The 18,791-nt window shown below is 41.0% G+C and overlaps 1 protein-coding gene across 1 annotated transcript; it reads right to left on the reverse strand.

Moving 5' to 3' along the window:
• Positions 1 to 4,667: 4,667 nt before the first annotated feature.
• On the reverse strand, positions 4,668 to 7,949 carry ajm1 (apical junction component 1 homolog). Its single transcript, XM_078272154.1, has one exon. It carries the CDS (start codon positions 7,947 to 7,949, stop codon positions 4,668 to 4,670), a length of 3,282 nt encoding a protein of 1,093 aa, XP_078128280.1.
• Between the last annotated feature and the right edge of the window lie 10,842 nt (positions 7,950 to 18,791).

Consider the following 18,791-nt stretch of genomic DNA (forward strand, 5'->3'; position numbering starts at 1 on the left):
TGGTTACTAGCAACTGTGTGGAGGAGGTGGCGTGATCACGGAAGGCTTGTATCATGTGTACACGCCAACAGAGTTGTTGTCATTACTTAGAATTCCTCATGGGGGAGACAGAAACTGCTCACTATAGCTTTAACTGAGTGAGAGAGGGAGCACGGAGCCCCTACTACATATATTGTATAAATCATCAAGTTGCATATTAAACTGGGCCTATAATAACATGTGGGTGGCCTAAAGCCTTTCTACATACATTTTTAGCATAGAATACCAATCTATTAAAATACAAATTGTTGGTATGATTTTATAAATCATCTTTTGTTTTTGTTTTGTGTGTCAAAGTGAATCCTTAGGATGAACTGTATCTGTGGATGGTTACCATGGTGACTACCTTACCTATAGGCCAATAAGCCTATCATCATTGGGAATTTATATTTGCTAATAATATGTTAGAATTATGTTAAGACATTTTTCTTTTTTTTTAAACTTCCAAAAATGGACAATAATTTGGTGGCCCCCTTAGGGCTCCCGGACCCCCTGGTTTAAAAGATAAATGTCAGTTGGGTGTTGTGAATGATGAATGGTAGACAGCAACACTGTTTCAAATCAAATGCCAATCAAGTTCATCAAATCACTGGATCATGTATGGCTCCATTTTTCATTTCACATGCATGTTCATCACCTCCATTTTGATCAATTCATTTTTGTTACTTCCACACTTCCTCACATTGACGTCGGTGTGCTTTCTTAATTATGGCTTGACTTTTTTGCTAGAACTTCAAGGTGTTATCAAAGATGGTACCAAGTTATTTATACTGCTCCTCCTCGCCGTGTGTGGCTCGTGTACAGTACACGTACAGTAGGAACTACGACACATATTCCATCTATATGAAATCAAAACCAGCTAAAATGTCATACAAATCAGATTTAAACTTCTATGACAGATTGTATAGCAATTTCTTTGCTCATTGTATAAAAATGTGGATTGGTTCTCTTTTTTTAGTGAGTTGATTATATTTTTCTTGACTTGTATAACATATATACAATAAAATATTTCCTCATCTAAATTAAGTTTGATATCCTCTTCTCTGACTAAGCTCTCCACATACAAACAGTAGAACACCTATGACTCTGCCCTGTTTCTAACCCTCACTCCTAATATAAGACATATCAAGAACGTGGCTGTCTCGTATGCTTAGACAGACAGACAGACAGACAGACAGACAGACAGACAGACAGCGGCACCCAGAGTTCCCATTCCATTTATTAGATATGCTTTATAAATAGACACATTCAGACACATATGTTGAAAGTATAAAAAATACAAGATTACAGGATTTTCTAGACATTTTAGTGAGGTCTCTTCTCCATTGTTATTTTAACTTGAATGACTGAAGATTCATTTCTTTTTTTTCCTACACAGCATAGTAGTTTTCACTTTCACAAGTCCATTCATCGAGCAAGTTACTATCATCGTCATGTTAAAATGAGATCAGAGCATAGAAAACAGTCACATGCAGCCAGCAACTTTTCACTGAATCTGTACAGCCATCCCGTCAGCGACACAGGTGGAACTCAGTGAAACGGAATTTTAAATATATATGTACTTCCAAGTTTCACTACTTTGTCTTACAAATTCTAAGGAAAAGCTGATATCACAAGGGAAGAAGTTGAAATGGAAAACAATGATTAATGAGGACGTTTCATTTATTATTCAACTTTAACTGAGGACTGATGGACAAATGATCCCTCACGTCGTCCAGATGTGTTAAGTCATTTGACAAATGGGGTCAAACCCTTTTTTTTTTTTTTTAAATAGTTTGGATATTAGCATACAATATGTTGAGTTTTTGAACTGTACTGTACGTTTTAAATCATCATCAGTGTGCTGGTAGGAAATTTGGGATTTAGGATGCTACAAAAACACAATCAAGAAATGTAGGGTATCCTAAGAGATGAGGCAACACGGCTAAGTTGCATTGATACATGTTTCTAAAACTTCTGCAACCAATGAGCAATGCAAAGGTTCTGATTAGCGAAAGAGAAAAACAAACAGAAAGGACAATATAAATCACACATGTATAAACCTAGTGCAGCACAAATACACAACAAATGTCTTCTTCAAGCATGTATGGACCAGATGTAGCTACTGTGCCAAAGCTGGCACACCTTGTTCTAAGGACAATAACTCCTGCTGCTAATTCATTTATTTTTTATTCATAAATATATCTAAAAATACAACTCATCAACTTCATAAATTGCATGATTACTTGGTATTATACCAAGTTTTGTTTTTGTAACTCTCACTATTCACAGTGTTTAAAACTGAACAGTACAGGCCAGCACCTACTGTGTGGCTGCTAACTGGCACCATTTTAATATCCATTATGGAGGCTGCTTTCAAGTCCAGTAGTGCTCCAGTTATTCTGCAGAACAGAACTAAATAACTTCTTAATAAACTCCATTTTCGCCATCTCCAGAATTCACCATGAAACTCCAAGAGGAAAACGCTAAAGTGCTCATATTATTTTCCCCTTTCCTTTATTTTTATTATAAGTGAAAAAGCCCAAAGTCCAGCCCAAAGGGACTTACCATCTCCAACAAAAAACACTGTTCACCAACTGCTCCAAACAGCTCTATTGTAGTCCAGCCTTTACTTCAGAGACAAACGTGGTCACTTTGGAACACGTTATAATGCTCGCCTAGCTGCTAGCATGGCACGCCCTCATACTCTACTTCTGACTGGCTAGTAGTCCTTACCTAGGTACTGTCAGGGCACGCCCTCATACTCTACTTCTGACTGGCTAGTAGTCCTTACCTAGGTACTGTCAGGGCACGCCCTCATACTCTACTTCTGACTGGCTAGTAGTCCTTACCTAGGTACTGTCAGGGCACGCCCTCATACTCTGCTTCTGACTGGCTAGTAGTCCTTACCTAGGTACTGTCAGGGCACGCCCTCATACTCTGCTTCTGACTAGCTAGTAGTCCTTACCTAGCTACTGTCAAGGCACACCCTCATACGGCATGCCCTCATACTCTGCTTCTGACTGGCTAGTAGTCCTTACCTAGCTACTGTCAAGGCACGCCCTCATACTCTGATTCTGACTGGCTAGTAGTCCTTACCTAGGTACTGTCAGGGCACGCCCTCATACTCTGCTTCTGACTGGCTAGTAGTCCTTACCTATAGCTACTGTCAGGGCACGCCCTCATACTCTGCTTCTGACTGGCTAGTAGTCCTTACCTAGCTACTGTCAGGCACGCCCTCATAATCTGCTTCTGACTGGCTAGTAGTCCTTACCTAGCTACTGTCAGGACACGCCCTCATAATCTGCTTCTGACTGGCTAGCAGTCCTTACCTAGGTACTGTCAGGACACGCCCTCATAATCTGCTTCTGACTGGCTAGCAGTCCTTACCTAGGTACTGTCAGGACACGCCCTCATACTCTGCTTCTGACTGGCTAGTAGTCCTTACCTAGGTACTGTCAGGGCACGCCCTCATACTCTGCTTCTGACTGGCTAGTAGTCCTTACCTAGGTACTGTCAGGGCACGCCCTCATACTCTGCTTCTGACTGGCTAGTAGTCCTTACCTAGCTACTGTCAGGGCACGCCCTCATACTCTGCTTCTGACTGGCTAGCAGTCCTTACCTAGGTACTGTCAGGCAACGCCCTCATACTCTGCTTCTGACTGGCTAGTAGTCCTTACGTAGTTACTGAGCATGTGCGACAGTAACACAGAGATGTCTCACTCTGTAGCTAAACAGAGAGCTCAACACACAGGGTGAAAAGAGGAGCTGCAGCAATGTGCAGTACAACAAAAATATGATGTTTTTTGAAAATTAAACCATGTAAACCTATTCTGGTACAACCTCTAAATACAATTATGAACCTGAAAATGAGCATAATATGAGCACTTTAACTTTCAGTGTAGTACACAATAAGATTCCTTTCTTTTCTTTCTTTTTTTCCAAGTAGCACAAGTGTCTCTTCTTCAGCTTTCATTATTTTCTAATGATTTACTTTACCAAAACTTTCAACATTTTATCTCAATTTCAGAAAAAACTTTCTTTACAGATGTGTATAATATAATATAATATATAACAGAAACAACTCCTTCTACAGGAATGTGGTACTTAAGTCATGAAGCAACTTTGCATAGAAAGTATTTCTGTAGCTAAGAAAATAATGTTTTGTTTTTAATAATATTTTTAGCATGATATACCATTAAAGTCGCATATGAAAAATAGTCATGTAGTCACTTACAGAAATTGACTCTCTCATTTAAAGAGGCTGAGTTTTAAAAACATGATAATAATTGCTAATCATTTTTGCTAATAATTTGCAAAAATCAAAATACCATAATGTCATCTAAGGTAATCCCTACCAAAGGGAATGTGTTTTTTAACAGTAAATGACCAGTATACAGATACATAACTTGTTTTGGATAAAAAGTATGTACTTGTTAAAATTATTAAAATAAATAATGTACTGTACTCATTCTGCACCTGACAGGAAATATTCTGAAAAAGAATAATACTGACCAAGCAGACATGAATATATATCATTTTGATAACAAAATACTTATCTACAAATGTTTGTAATTGGATTGATATATAAATATGTGTAACAATATATATGTATTTCTATACATATATATTTACAACAAAAGGTGCACTTAAATAATGTCATCAAGGAGATGCGGGGTGCCTACCCAGTCCAACGTCCTGGGCTCAGAGGCAGCCATAATCATGCACATAAACTGTTTACCGGTCCTCTTATCAATAGGATAAATAGTTGTGGGCGTGAACCTTCTGTTACTTTCCACAAACTCACAGAGCAGCTGATATACCCGTGGGTATTCATGGCGTAGGAAAACCCCTCGAATCCTTAACTCCCGTTGTATATTTATAAAACAGATTTCCCTAGCCTTCTGGCCTTCCTCTCCCTCTTTGTCAATATCTGCTGTTCCAGGGGGTGGAGTGAGAATAAGCGTTTCCATGTCACTTTCTTTCTTGTGAACCTTTCTCTCAGGGCTGAAGGAAGCCAGTGCTACCTTTGCATATTTTCTGACAGTTGGAGCTTGGTTCCTTGGTGATGGCCCGTCAGGCAATTGGTCACCAACAGCAATGGATACATTCAAGATAAAACATTCGTTAGGGTCGTACTCTTTACCAGCTTCCTGCAGCTCCTTACAGTACTCCCCTAGGTTGTCCTTGAAGCTTTCAAGCTCTCGGAGGGACAGGTATGTGGGAGACATATGTAGACTATCCAGGCCATACTGCAGGAAATTACTGGATGACGCAGGATTTGGAAAACCAAGGAACAGGACTCCTCTACCTCGAGAAAGGTAGCCAACTTTGGCAATACGGGAAAAGGCTTTGTGGACGTCAACAGTCTCCCGGCAGTGTTTGATGATGTGACGGCATATGCTGCCAATTCTTCCATACAGGCAGCTTTCTTTATGAATGTCCCAGTCCTCCCTGCGACAGTTACGAGAGCAGTAGTAAGTGTAGCAGCTGTGGCAGGATTTAAAATATAGACAAGCATTAAACAGGGTCTCTGTCCTCCGGCATTTGTTGTTAGAGCACATCATTGTATCATCCTCATCTGGGCTCTGATCTGGGGAGCACTCATCAGCACTCTTCATGGCATCACTGGCCCCGTCCATGTCTCGAAAAGCATCAGGATTCATTCTTATTGACATTGGCTGTTTGTCAAGAGGAGCTGGTTCCTCTGTACATGCCCTTGAGCTCTTCCTAGACAGAGACACTGCTTCTTCCTCATCAATTAATTTCTTTAGTTGATCAAGAATGTCCTCACTCGCCCTTCTACTGGGTGGCTTGTAATCTGTCACAAGATCTGCCAGAAGCTCATCAAGTTGTTCAAGGCTTTGCTGTAGGGAGGCATTGTCGTGTGTCTTCTCTTTGGTTGAGCTTTCAAAGTCACGCTGAGACAGTTCTGGACCCTGCTGGGTGCTTCTGGAGTCAAGGATGTCCCAACTAGCAGACCGTCCTTCCGCCTTATTAATTTTTCCTGGTCGAATGTCATTATCAGTGATTGTTATCTCGGGAGTGACAAACCAGAGTTTACTAGCAGTGCTCTTTGATGTCTCTGTTGGGCTTTTGTCAATTAGTGAGTTGTCAGACAATGATAAGGCTGCATAGCGTCTTGGTGAACTGGAAAGATTTACTACCACTGGTTGTGGTTTGTCTCCTGTGGCTGCTGCAGGCTTCCTCGAGTCAAGAAGATCATCATAGCTCTGACCCCGCTGTACAGGAAGAGGCTGTTCCTTCTCTACACGAGAGTTGAGAATATTGTCCCAGGACCTTGAGTACGATTTAGAATCTGTGCCAATTCTTTGCGGTTCTACGCATGGGTTGGCATACCATGGTGTTAACACAGGCTCTTGACGAACTCTGGTAGGAGTGACTTGAGATACATAAGAGGCAGGATTGGTGGAATAACCAGATGCATCTGAGCCATACCAGTCATCTGTTTGTGCCGGAATCACTCTAGCATGTCTCCGGCCCTCCGTGTAATATGCCCTTGCTGGGACATGATGCTCTGGTGGCATTGCATACATGTCACTGGAATAATAAAACCTTGGTGGAGCAGTCTGGATTTGATAAGACCTTGGGTCATCGCCATAGAATATTCTTGTTGGAGGTGTCTGTATGATGTATGGCCCTGGTTCATTTGCTGCATAGGGTTTGGGATACCCTGTCTGCCCAGAGTAAGGATAGTGCTCCATCTCAGGATAATAGGGTCTTGTAGCTACAGCGTGCACCATTCGAGTCCTTGGGTCTTGTACATATTGCACTTTTGGAGTATATGTTTGTCCTGGTGTGTAGCCTTCATCATGAAAGCAAGAACTTGGTTGGGGAGGAGCAGTAGTAACATATCTCCCTGGGTCATCTGCATAAAAGAACTTGGTTGGCACATTAGGACTGGAATGAGCTCTGCGCTCCCTACCATAGTAATCACCTGATGAAGGCATTCTTTGCAGGGGAATCTCCATGGGTTGAAGGCAACTATTTGGCATGCTGCGGGAATATTGATAAGCTTGCCTACGCTCTGTACCTAACGAATCAGTTGGAGTTGGTGTTCTTGAGTAGGAAAAATAGCGTGGTACAGTCAGACTCCTACTTCCCCCACTGTGGTGCCTCTGCCAGGGAATATCCACATGAGGTGTAGCTTGTTTCCGTCCTGTATGATGTAATGCTCCGTCATCAGGTTTGATGTCCACCCGACACCTGACATGAGGGCTAGTTGCTGGTTTATCCAGCTCTCCATCCTCAGAATTATCAGCAGCATAGTGAGGTGAGTATCTACTGCTGTCACCTATTTGAGGCTGCAACTTAATGGGATGGACATCATGCATATGAGCCCTAGTTGCTGCATGGGAGGACTCCCTACGCGGTGATACTTCTGGTCTCCAGCGAGATTCTCTGGGAACCCTTTGGGACTCCCTGCCCTTCCTCCCAGAAGATGAGGACCCGTCAAAAGACACAGGGGTGAGACTGGTCTGGACCCTAGGGGCACTTTTTGACCTGGTCCTTCTTTTTTGTTCTGGGACAACAACTTCACTGGTCATATCTGCAGCCATTGGTTGAGGAGTTAACCTATGGCTGAAAATGTCTGGAGCAGAGAAGCGGTATCTCTGCTGGCGGCCCAAAGCATTCCAGGCAACATCTGGGTTGGCTGCATGCCTATCGGCCTTCTTGTATGGGGACTCCATTGAATATTTTTGTGATTTTGGGTACTCCAATGACTTAAAGTCAAAGGTTTGGCAGTGCCTCTTATTGACTTTGCTCTTACTGTCCTCCAGTGTGCTGTGATGTATAGAATCACATTGTTTGGAGGGTTGCAAGGACTTGTAGTGTGAAGAAATGGGGACCACTTTAATATCTTGATGCACAGTTGATACCAGTATGTTAGGAGGGTCTGTGCGTGTCATCTTAAAGGGACTCCTCTAGTTTTCGCCATTAAGTTGCTTTAGTGTTGATGTTGCCTGGAAAGGTAAACAAAAGAATTTTAGTTAGTGACATTTATGTAAACTAGTGCAGTGCCCGTTGAAAATGTGCCTGTTTGGAACGGGCCGATTGCTTGGCCTGTGGTATTACTGCTTGTGGAATTCATCAAAACCAAATTGTACCCCAAAATTACTTAGAGAAGGACCCCAAACCACTTCATATGCAACTTCCCTGTATAGCCTACTTCTAACATACTGATTTACCTGACAGAGAATGTTGCAGATTCAGAATGTAATCACAATGCTTTAGTGGTTTGACAGTTAACGGTGAAGTAGGGGATTTGATTCGCCGGGGTATTTTGGCTACGTTAATGTTATTAGTTAGCAGTAGACTTAATTAACCCGGGGTGAGTCTGATGAAAAGTGCTGTCTGCCCGGTTCAGCTCTGAGATTTTCACTCATTGCACAGCGCTGTAAAGGAATAATTTCTGAGATTACATTATGTTCTGCCTCTGGTTAGAAGTGGTGAATGTAGGCTACAGCTCACAGCAACTTAATACTATATAGTGTCTGGCTTTTGTTTGATATTTAGTGTTGGCAAATGGCTTTTTGTTGAGTTTCGTCTTAGCGAAAAAATAACACTGAAAAGCGTAGCGCCTTTTTTCGCCAACCTTATTCCACACAACAGTCACGATGTTCCTTCAGCTGTCCGCTCGTGCTCCAGGAAAGTGAAGAAAAGTTAGTTTGTTATATCCAGCATTCATGTAGCTAACTAGCTGTTCTGTTGTAAAGCGTTCTGCATGTGGCGTCTGCGTGTGGCGTGCAGGTTACCTTCCCACCAAACACCCCCCCAAACACAGACAACGATGTGACTCAAAAACAGTGTCTGGTAGCCTGCCTATAAGTGGCATCACGCTCTGTCTGCCACTTGTTGTCTGTAGCTGCTTGTGCTTTGCATGTGTGGAATTCTGAAACGTCCTTAAATTCGGGAATTGTCATTTGTTTAGTCAAAGTCAAAGACAGTCCAAAGTAGTGCTACTTTGCACATTTGTGTGGGTCTGAGGTGTATTTTATATTTTAGCTGCCAAAGCTCCGCTGCTCTCTGTCTCTGGTCGTCAGGGTGAGAGGGGGAGTGGCCAGCAGCTAGAGCGGCAAAAGCCAATGTCTGCTTCTTTTACCAATATATATTTAACGATATTTTTTGCATTTCTAATCCAGACAACGTACAACTTGGCACTGCACTTACTCGTGCCCGTAGCAAGACACCTGTCAAGTTTGAAATCCATCGGACTAACGGTTCGAGAAATATGCGCATAACACACACACAGACACACACAAACACACAGGGGTGGTGATGGCGCAGTGGATATGACACATGCCTTTGGTGTGGGAGATCTGGGTTCAAATTCCACTGAGATACATCAACCAATGTGTTCCTGAGCAAGACACTTAACCCCTAGTTGCTCCAGAGGTGTGCAACCTCTGACATATGTAGCAACTGTAAGTTGCTTTGGATAAAAGCATCAGCTAAATGACATGTAATGTAACAGACAGATGTTTCTGCAATTTATAGATGGATCATGTATTTATATATTTCTTTTCTAGTCAACTACTCAAAGCGCTTTTACATAGTTCAGGCACCATTCACACATTTGATTTAATATGATATGAACATATTCAAATTGCCAGGTGTTGTTGTGGAAGACAACTCTGTTTCGCTCTCTCTCTCAGCATGGCGTTCTCTCTCTCTTTCTCTCTGTCCTTTCTTAAATGAGCCAGGAAGTCAATAGAAAAGCCTAACTTTAATTTTAATGTTAATAAACAAAGAGAAATGTTGTCCCCTCATCCTAAAATGGTCCTAAATCAATACTACAGTACTTCCTTGTTTTATGAATAAAGCGGTACACAAGTTAAAGTAGACGCACGTTTGTGTGTTTGACCAACCAGCGACGGTCATCCCTCTACACCCTGACCTGAAGCTTCCTATACTTTCAGAAAATACTACCCCTGACCAGGTACTTTTTTTTTGGGGTGGGGGGGTAAAATGTCCCCAGAAAATGTCCCCAGAACTAAATTTAGACCCTGGTGCCTATGGTCGAAACAGAACTTGTTCCTCAAAAGGTTCCTGGTCTCTGGGGAAAGTTCATGCAGTCGAAAAAGGGCTTTATTGGTTGGTTGTGGTAGTGCGCCAAGGGTCGTAGCAATTTTCCAGCAAAGGCAGGAAAGAAGAAGACAGACACTGTTAACAATGCCTGATTTAATTCCTGTTTCTAAGGAAGGAAATGCACTCAGCACTCTGGGATACATACAATGTATTTTGGCGAGAAATACTGAATGTAAACAGAAAATTTGTTTACAAGAAAAAAGCTGCTGAGCTTCGAGTAGGCCCAAACCTCTGCCAATGCATTTTCGTAATGATATCGTACGAAAATGTATGCACACAAAAATGTATACTATCCTACAAAATTAGGAGACCGCCAGGTGGTCACGTGACGCCAGGTGGTCACGTGATGTTGGCTGGCTCCGAGCTCCATGACGCTGAGCGGCAGATGCTAGTTGTTTAAGCCGTTAAAGAGCTTCGCAACGCTGGCAACGGACCTCCATCACAGTTCGTTCGCATCAGCGGCAGTTAGTAGATGTGTTCAGCCGAAAATAGGTGACTTTGAGGTGTACAGAGCACAGCGAGCTGCTGCTCGTTTTGGCGGAGATTACGGTTAAATTTAGTCCACAAAATATGAGCAACAAAAGTTAAAATTCTAGGCACCAAAACGACCACTTAAGATTAGGAAAAAGATTGTGGTTTGGATTAAAACACTCCCGAGGAACATGCATTTCCTGGGTGAAAGTTTTCACCAGGAAGCGGCCAGCCACGTTCTTATACAGCGGCTGTCAATGTAGTGCACAACGGGGGGAAAAAACGTGGAATGCTTGAATTGCCGAATTACCGTGCTTAACTTTTCGAAGCTTTTTGAACGAATGGTTCATGACAACAGGCTGTGTCGTTGAATGATAGTCATGCAGAGTCAACTCCTCTTTGTAAGCTCATTCACTATAAAATGGAGGTCTCACCTTTCTCATCCGAACATAATGGCTAATGGCTTGTGGTACAGCTTGGGTTCCAGTTGGTTGTTGGTCCTTATTTTGTTGGCAAATTAGTTTATTTTGGCGTGTATTAGTGTAAATCAAGGTTTAGTCAAAGGCAGTAAAAAGCTTTTAATTTGGTTCCAGTCATTCATGAATTGTAGCCCAGTGAATAATAAATGATACCATTTGGTGCCTCTGATTACACTGACTGCACTCACAATCCACATGAATTTAACATATGATTTAGAAGGCAGCAGTTAAAAGTGCATGTGTGCATTCTTTAAAAATGTAGTTGAGTGGTGGGATTTGTCTACGATCAGCCACATCAGAGAAGAAACTTGGTGATTCTGAACTAGTAAACGTCATTAATAAAGTCATGACATATTTAGATGTTTACCAACGCTGTAATAATTCAACAAAAATGATTTGGGGGTCTGTTAGTTATAAAATCATGATCTCTATTTGTATATAACTGTTTCTATAATGAATACAGGGAATGAAAGAGTAGAATTACAAAGATGCGGGAATTAAAAGATGGCTTCCATAATAATAAACAATACAAGCTGCTGCAACCATGCCCGGATTATCCATAAGGGCACCTGGGCCAGTGCCCAGGTGCACCAATCATTCACAACCAGTGGGGGGGCACCACATGACACAAGCATTAACAATATTTTCCATAAATTGTTATATTATTCACTTGAAATTGTTGAAAGACCATACATTACTCATTTATGAACACTAATTTCACAATAATAATAATAATAATACATTATAAATAAATCAATATTACATGACCACTATCACTCCCCTCCCCAATCTGTCAGAGTTGAGTTGGTCCACAAGTACACGCAAATGTATCATTTGGGGGGGTTAACAATAATCAAAAGTGGCCAGTTTAACCCCCCAAAAATGTTATCTTAATGATGAATGTAAAATATGGTTGTTATAAACAATGATAAGTGGTTGGCTTTCTTGTTTCAATGTAATTGGCAAGCAAAGAAAAACATTTTCACACAACCCCCCCCCCCCCACCTCTGGGTGAGACTTGGTTGCGCCCAACCCTTCTCGTGTTTTTCAAGCACACAGCACGGCCGGCGCTTCGTGAGTTTATTCAGTAAGCAGAGAAAAAGACCGGTCCACAGTCTGAGCTTCTTTTCCTAGAACTCGTATTTCTTTCTTTGTGCAATTAATCCATATTCTTAGATCTAATATTGGTAGTCTTTTGTCCATATCTTATTCATTTTCGGTCCTTTTATTGTCGTTAGCTGTGATGCTAAAGCAGTTTTAGCTTTCCCATGATGCTTTTGAAAGTTTTTGACCAGAGGAGTTGCTTTCAGGGCCCGTGAAATAAAGTCAGAAAAATACATATTTGACCGACCAACAATGCTGCTATATATAGTATTGATTTTGGCTTTTTTTTAATTGATAGGCATTTTGAATTGAGGCATTTGAATATAGTGCTCACTGCTCATATGCCTACATGTATGTAGTTGGATATGTTAGTAAATTACATCCCCTTGATTATGTCTGATATTTTTGCCAGGAGGACAGCACGGGTAAAGTGGGTGGTGGATGGGGGGGTGCACTTTGAGGTATAATGCCCAGGGGCACCAAATTGTCTTAATACGGGCCTGGCTGCAACCTGTGTGGACCCCCGCAAGAGAAGGACCTGACCCAGATTGAGCAACTGGTGGAGCAGACGCTCAGCCTGCAGCAGATGGAGGATGATTATGGGGTTGACATGGCTGATGTCTTCCTAAAATCCTGTGGCAACTGCAGCCGAGTGCACATTTGTAAATACCCTTTTAAAAGAGTGTAGTAACAGTTCAGTGAAGGTCATGTCTGAATTGAATGTTCACAAACAACATTCCACCGTACTGTCAATGCTATCAGCACACATGTAGAGTGTTTAAAGGTTGGTGGACTGAATATAATTGGATATGGATCCAATTCACAGCCATCTTTCAATGCCCAACGCTGCTCACTATATTCATGAATACTCAATCAAACACATCTCATCTTTTCTGCACCATCCTCTCTGGAATATGAGTAATAGACAAGTCCTCCAGATTAATAAGCAAAATACACATAGAAATAGAAATATAGGCCTTTGCCCACCAAGTACGTATTTTTCGTCAGAACTTGTCGCATATTTAAAAAATAAATACAAGTAGTGTCAGTAGAGTAAAGTTTTACGAAGAGGTTTGTTTTTCTGCGGTTTTTTTGCATCCTTCGAAAGAGCAGATGTTTTTAAAGTGGGAGACAGGCCTCCCCCGGGGGACTCTTACAGATTCAGGGGAGGCTCTGTATGGAACTGAAAATATATTTCAGTAGTTATTCATAGTTTTCAGTCATGTGCACGGTTGGGCATTGTTTGGATTTTTAATCCAATTCCAATTCCGATTCTTCCTTTTGATTCTGGTTCTTTGAGGGCTGGAGTTGAAACGGGTCATATGCTTATTTCCTCCTTAACCATATTATTATATTCAGATAATATTTCTTTGTGATGGATCCGGTGAACATGAAGTGTGGTGGTTTTCCACTGTCGTTCAGCCCTCCGACACATACGTCGCAAACAGCGAGTGGAGTCATTTAACCATGGGGATGAGTTGTTAGAGGGAACAAGTCGCATTTTACTTGGAGCCACTTTATCCAAAACTGATCAGCAATGTGTGTTGAAGGAGTGGACCAGACAATTAATGTCAGCATTAGAAGACAACACTGCACTTTGGTCAAAAGCTGCAGAAAACCTTTCAGCTGAGAAGCGATTTAAGATGCGAGAACAGTTTATACGTTTACTGGGCAGTAAATCTAAATAATAATACAAATAAAAGACAGGCTGAATAAAACGCAGTCATGGTAAGTAACATGCAGCTCCTCAGAGCAAACAGAGGCAAGATTAAGACCAAGTGTAAAAACAAGGTCCAAAGTATGATCCCTGACGTATGTGGGACCAGACACATGTTGGATACAATGAAAAGACTCCGTGACATTAAGAAAATCTGCAGCAAAGGTGCAAGAAATGTCATCGACGTGAATATTAAAATCACCAACCATAGCCACTTTTTCCAACCCAATAATAGAGGACAAAAGATCACTGAATTCAGAAATAAAAGAAGTGTGAACCAGGGGGCCGGTAAATTAAAACATAATAAAACAGATTTGAACTACCAACTTTGGTCACCTGTAGTTCAAATGAGGAAAAAACCCCAATGGTTACTGTCCGACTTTGAAAACAGTTTTTAAACACAACCACGAGCCGTCCACCCCGGCCCGAGGTCCTGGGAATAATGATACAACAACATATAAACATATATGTCTGCTGGACAATAGTCAAACATAGTATTTTTATCAAATGCTAGAGATAAGCCCCTTCTGATTAGATAGTATATCAAAAAGTTTCTCCCATAATGACTGCTGGTAAGATAAGCAGATACAGATTGCATTATTATAACAGGTATACATGGGGTCTTTGTTTAGTCTTCTTGCTTAAACTGTAAGATTTATAGTAAAAGTGCAAATTTATGACAGAGGGGTTATTGCTAATAGGCCCAAAGAAGGACACTGAGTGGAATTTAAAATGAGGATGGAAATGTATCCAGATCTTTAAAGTGGACATACAGAAAGTCCCATCAACATGGTTCTTATATCCCTGCAACACTGACACCCACTTCCACTCATTTATAATGTACACAGATACTTAGTGTGTGTTAAAATATTGTGAACATAATAAAACCTTTGTTTAAAGGGTTAAAAATAACATTTAATTGTATTTGAGGATGGCCTGTTATAGGCTGATGCCTTTCAGCCACAGATGTCTGCATGAAGTGAGCTTTACACGCTTCACATGTCAGTTCTCCTGCAAGTGGCTTCTGAGGGTGTGCACATGACATTACTGAAAGTAAGAATCCTAGTGCTGATACTAATGCAGTCTAAAGTTTACATGTAAGGCGGGTCATTCCTCTGTAACACCTTGAATGGAAACAATAAAAAAATAAGGGCTGGTTATTGCCTCAAACTGGTCCCTCTTTCAAGAGATATCCAGTGTAATGGATGTCACTTCTCCAGGGGAAGTGTAGTAGTTACTTCTGGTCAGTGATTATTGTGAGCACTGTTTTTATGGTGCATTGTGGGTATTTTCTATGAAGCTGAACTCTCAGTGCACTGCAACACTGCACCATCGGCACTGAACAACCTAGAACATGTCTCTCCGGGCAGAACTAATTCATCTTCTCTACACTTACCCTCCCCCAACATCAACATGTAACCCTACACACTGATTCCCCCGTATACTACTGACACATTTACACTTTGGGGGGAGCTCTGTTCCATAGTTGTATATAGGATGGGGGCATTGTAAGTCATCATTCCTCCTGCTCATACTGGCCACTAAAAGATCTCGTCCTACTGCAATTCCAATTAGAGACTACATCTCTAAAGCCCTAATCTTGTGCATAAATATATTCAGAAGTTTATCTAAATGTAATATGAGGGTTCAGTTGTAGGTAATCAATATCTTTTAGAGTGACAGTCTGTTCAGTATAAAATCCCCTCTTAATGGAACCAGAAAAGGAACTTTAGTTAATACTCACTTATACACAATATTTCACATCATACAAGAGCTTCTGGTCAAATGGTAGTGATTCAATTCAATTCAATTTTCTTTATAGTATCAAATCATAACAAGAGATAACTCTTAATACACTTTACAGATAGAGTAGGTCTAGACCACACTTTATAATTTACAAAGACCCAACAATTCCAATGATTCCTCCCTGATGAGCTCCCTATTTAAAACATACTAGATGTAAGAGTAAACCTAATGTTGAAGGCTCTGTTTTATGATATACTTTGATTTAGATCCCATATCTTGCCTTCTCTTAGGTAAGATTTGTTTTTTTTGCATTAAGGTGTATCAAGACGATGTAACCAGGGACGTACCTATCTAATATTGGACTCAAATATCTGGATCAAGTATAGGGGATGATGGGACCTATCTGTTCAACTCAATTCTGTTTATATACTATTACATACTTTTTGAGTTTTGACACATTTGTGACATTTTGTTTAACAAATGTAGGAAAGCAATGTTAAAGCCACGCCTCATGTTGCCTTACACATAAAAGAATGATCCCAGTCACTTCCAAACAGGCCTACATCTTATTAATTAAATACAGGTATCGGATTGGCACTAGTAAGGTGTAGGAGTATCAAGACGATGTAATGTTTGCAGTAAAGTGTATCATAACGATGTAATGTTTGCAGTAAAGTGTATCGTGACGATGTAACGATGTAATGTTTGCAGTAAAGTGTATCATAACGATGTAATGTTTGCAGTAAAGTGTATCATAACGATGTAATGTTTGCAGTAAAGTGTATCGTGACGATGTAATGTTTGCAGTAAAGTGTATCGTGACGATGTAACGATGTAATGTTTGCAGTAAAGTGTATCGTGACGATGTAAAGCTTTCAATAAGGTTTATTAAATGATGTATTACAGAGAACACTAGACAGTGAATTTAGAGAAAGGGGAAAATAGACCATGTCTTACACTATGTTGCTCCTATCAAACATGAGGTCATATGTCATTCTCTGCTCTCCTGCTCATACAGCTGGCATGGTGAGTCAGGCAACTAACCGTACACCCTGTGTCCAAAAGAAAGGCAGTGATACTTAGCAACATGCTAAGAATGGGTAGCAAGTGCCATTATATTTCAGTCAGTGAGCTATGCTTTGTTAGTGTTCTGCCACCCATAGCACCGCACATAAAGAAGCTGATAGTTTAGGGTCAAATAATTGGGCCTTTCAAGCCTGAGAGGATATGGAATCGTCTTATTCAGGTCCCTACAACATTGGGCCCGTAGAGTGTAAGTGTGCTTTAATCTTGACCTGAAATCTTACTCATTCACATGACTAGAACACACGTCATACCAGTGAAACTAAATGTAACACAGCACAAAGACAAAAGGTTATCAACTAATCTAAACGCATGCTTGTGTGCAGTGTCCACCGGCCAAGCATATCTTTTACTGGCCAAATTATTAAATTGCGAGTTTTTTTGTAACTTAGGCCTACATAACAAAACTTTCTGGTTAGGGGTGCAAGTCCTGCTGGGGATGTTAATGATTAACCGTATAACCGTTAACTGACATTTACAATTTTGACGGATTAATACTATCAGTTAAACCGTTAAAACAATATTATTAAAACAATGTAAAAAAAAACGTATTAAAAACAGTTTTTGCATTATAAAAGATAAATGGACTTTACAATCTATTTCTTAACTGCTAGTTAACTGTGTACTTGTGTCGGTTCCGAAAGCGGTTTCAGGACAGTGGCTGCATGTGTGCACGACAATGCACAGAACATCAACACCCGTACAAGTCTGCAGCACAGGGTGTGAAAGGTTAGTCAGAGCCGTTAATGATTGGTTAACATTTTATGTCATCGTGCTTTCTTTTGGAAGGCTGAATGACTCCTGCCAAAAACTACCACATACTGGCTAATTAATTAACCTGAGGTAAACACTAGCTATCAGTAAATAGAAGTAACATGGTAGCTGGCGTTCCAGTTTTTGTGTGTGTGTGTGTGTGTGTGTGTGTGTGTGTGTGTGTGTGTGTGAGCTGAGCATCAACCACCATGCCCCAAGCTAAAGCCAGTGAGAATGTGAGAATGATACACAGGTTTGTATGCTCTCTGATCTGTCTCCTTTTAATATTAATAATAATAATACATCTTATTTGATGCCACCTTTCACCCAAGGTCACCTTACAGTAGATTAAAACATGCTTATTCTGATAAAACAGCGAGACCTTTGGAACATGATCGTTCCTAATTCCACTGGACTAGCCTCTAGGATCACGTGGCTCAGCCTCTTGACCCCATTACATGTGAATAGGCTAGCTGACTCTTCAGCTCTATAAATGCTGTTTCCTGCTCCATATCCTCCATCCATTTGCACTATTACCTCATGAGTCTCTTCAATGCTTCTGATGGAGTGGCCACATCGGGGATCAATCTGCCACTGTAGTTCACCAGCGCCAAGAGGGCTCAATGGTGTTTTAAGCCCCCAACATCGACTTCAAGGCAGCGCTGCGATCGTCGACTTTAAGGCACCTAACCCTAACCATTGCCTAATCCTCGTGTCTTCCCTTCCAGGCCGCGCTGCCTGGGAGACGACGTTCGGGGCTTAAAACACCAAACACTGCCAAGAGGCTTCATGCTTCAGCAGCATTTCCTGGTTGGTCTGCGTTCTCTACTAAATCATTTTTGATTTTGATTTGGTTGCACCAAAAATATTTCACACAGAATGTAGCCCCTAAACACAAGGTCAGTCTGAAAGAACTGACACTTCTTGCTATTGAGTGTCAACTGCTGTTCTTGTAATCATCATGCTGTTGCTTAGTTCTCCCTGAACAATGACATGCTTTCTACAGGTTTCACCAACTCAAATGTATGACTTTTTAAGACCTTTTTAAGACCATTAGGAATAAAAGACCCTCACAACATCAACATTACATTACATTACATTCAAAAACAGTCAGATGTCGGCGACCAGAAACATTGTCTGAAACAATTCCCCGATTTCCTCATTGGTATTATAGGACTGGTGTCTAGATCGGCTGCAGCATGTTGGTCTCATTTGTAGTCGTAATACAGCTAGTTTTATTTGGACTAGTGAGAGAAAGAACTACAACACCAGAGAATTAAAAAAGAAACATTGTAAAGCACTGCGGGAGT

The sequence above is a fragment of the Sander vitreus genome, chromosome 16 (genome assembly GCF_031162955.1).
Source record: "Sander vitreus isolate 19-12246 chromosome 16, sanVit1, whole genome shotgun sequence".
NCBI classification, from domain to species: Eukaryota; Metazoa; Chordata; class Actinopteri; order Perciformes; family Percidae; genus Sander; species Sander vitreus.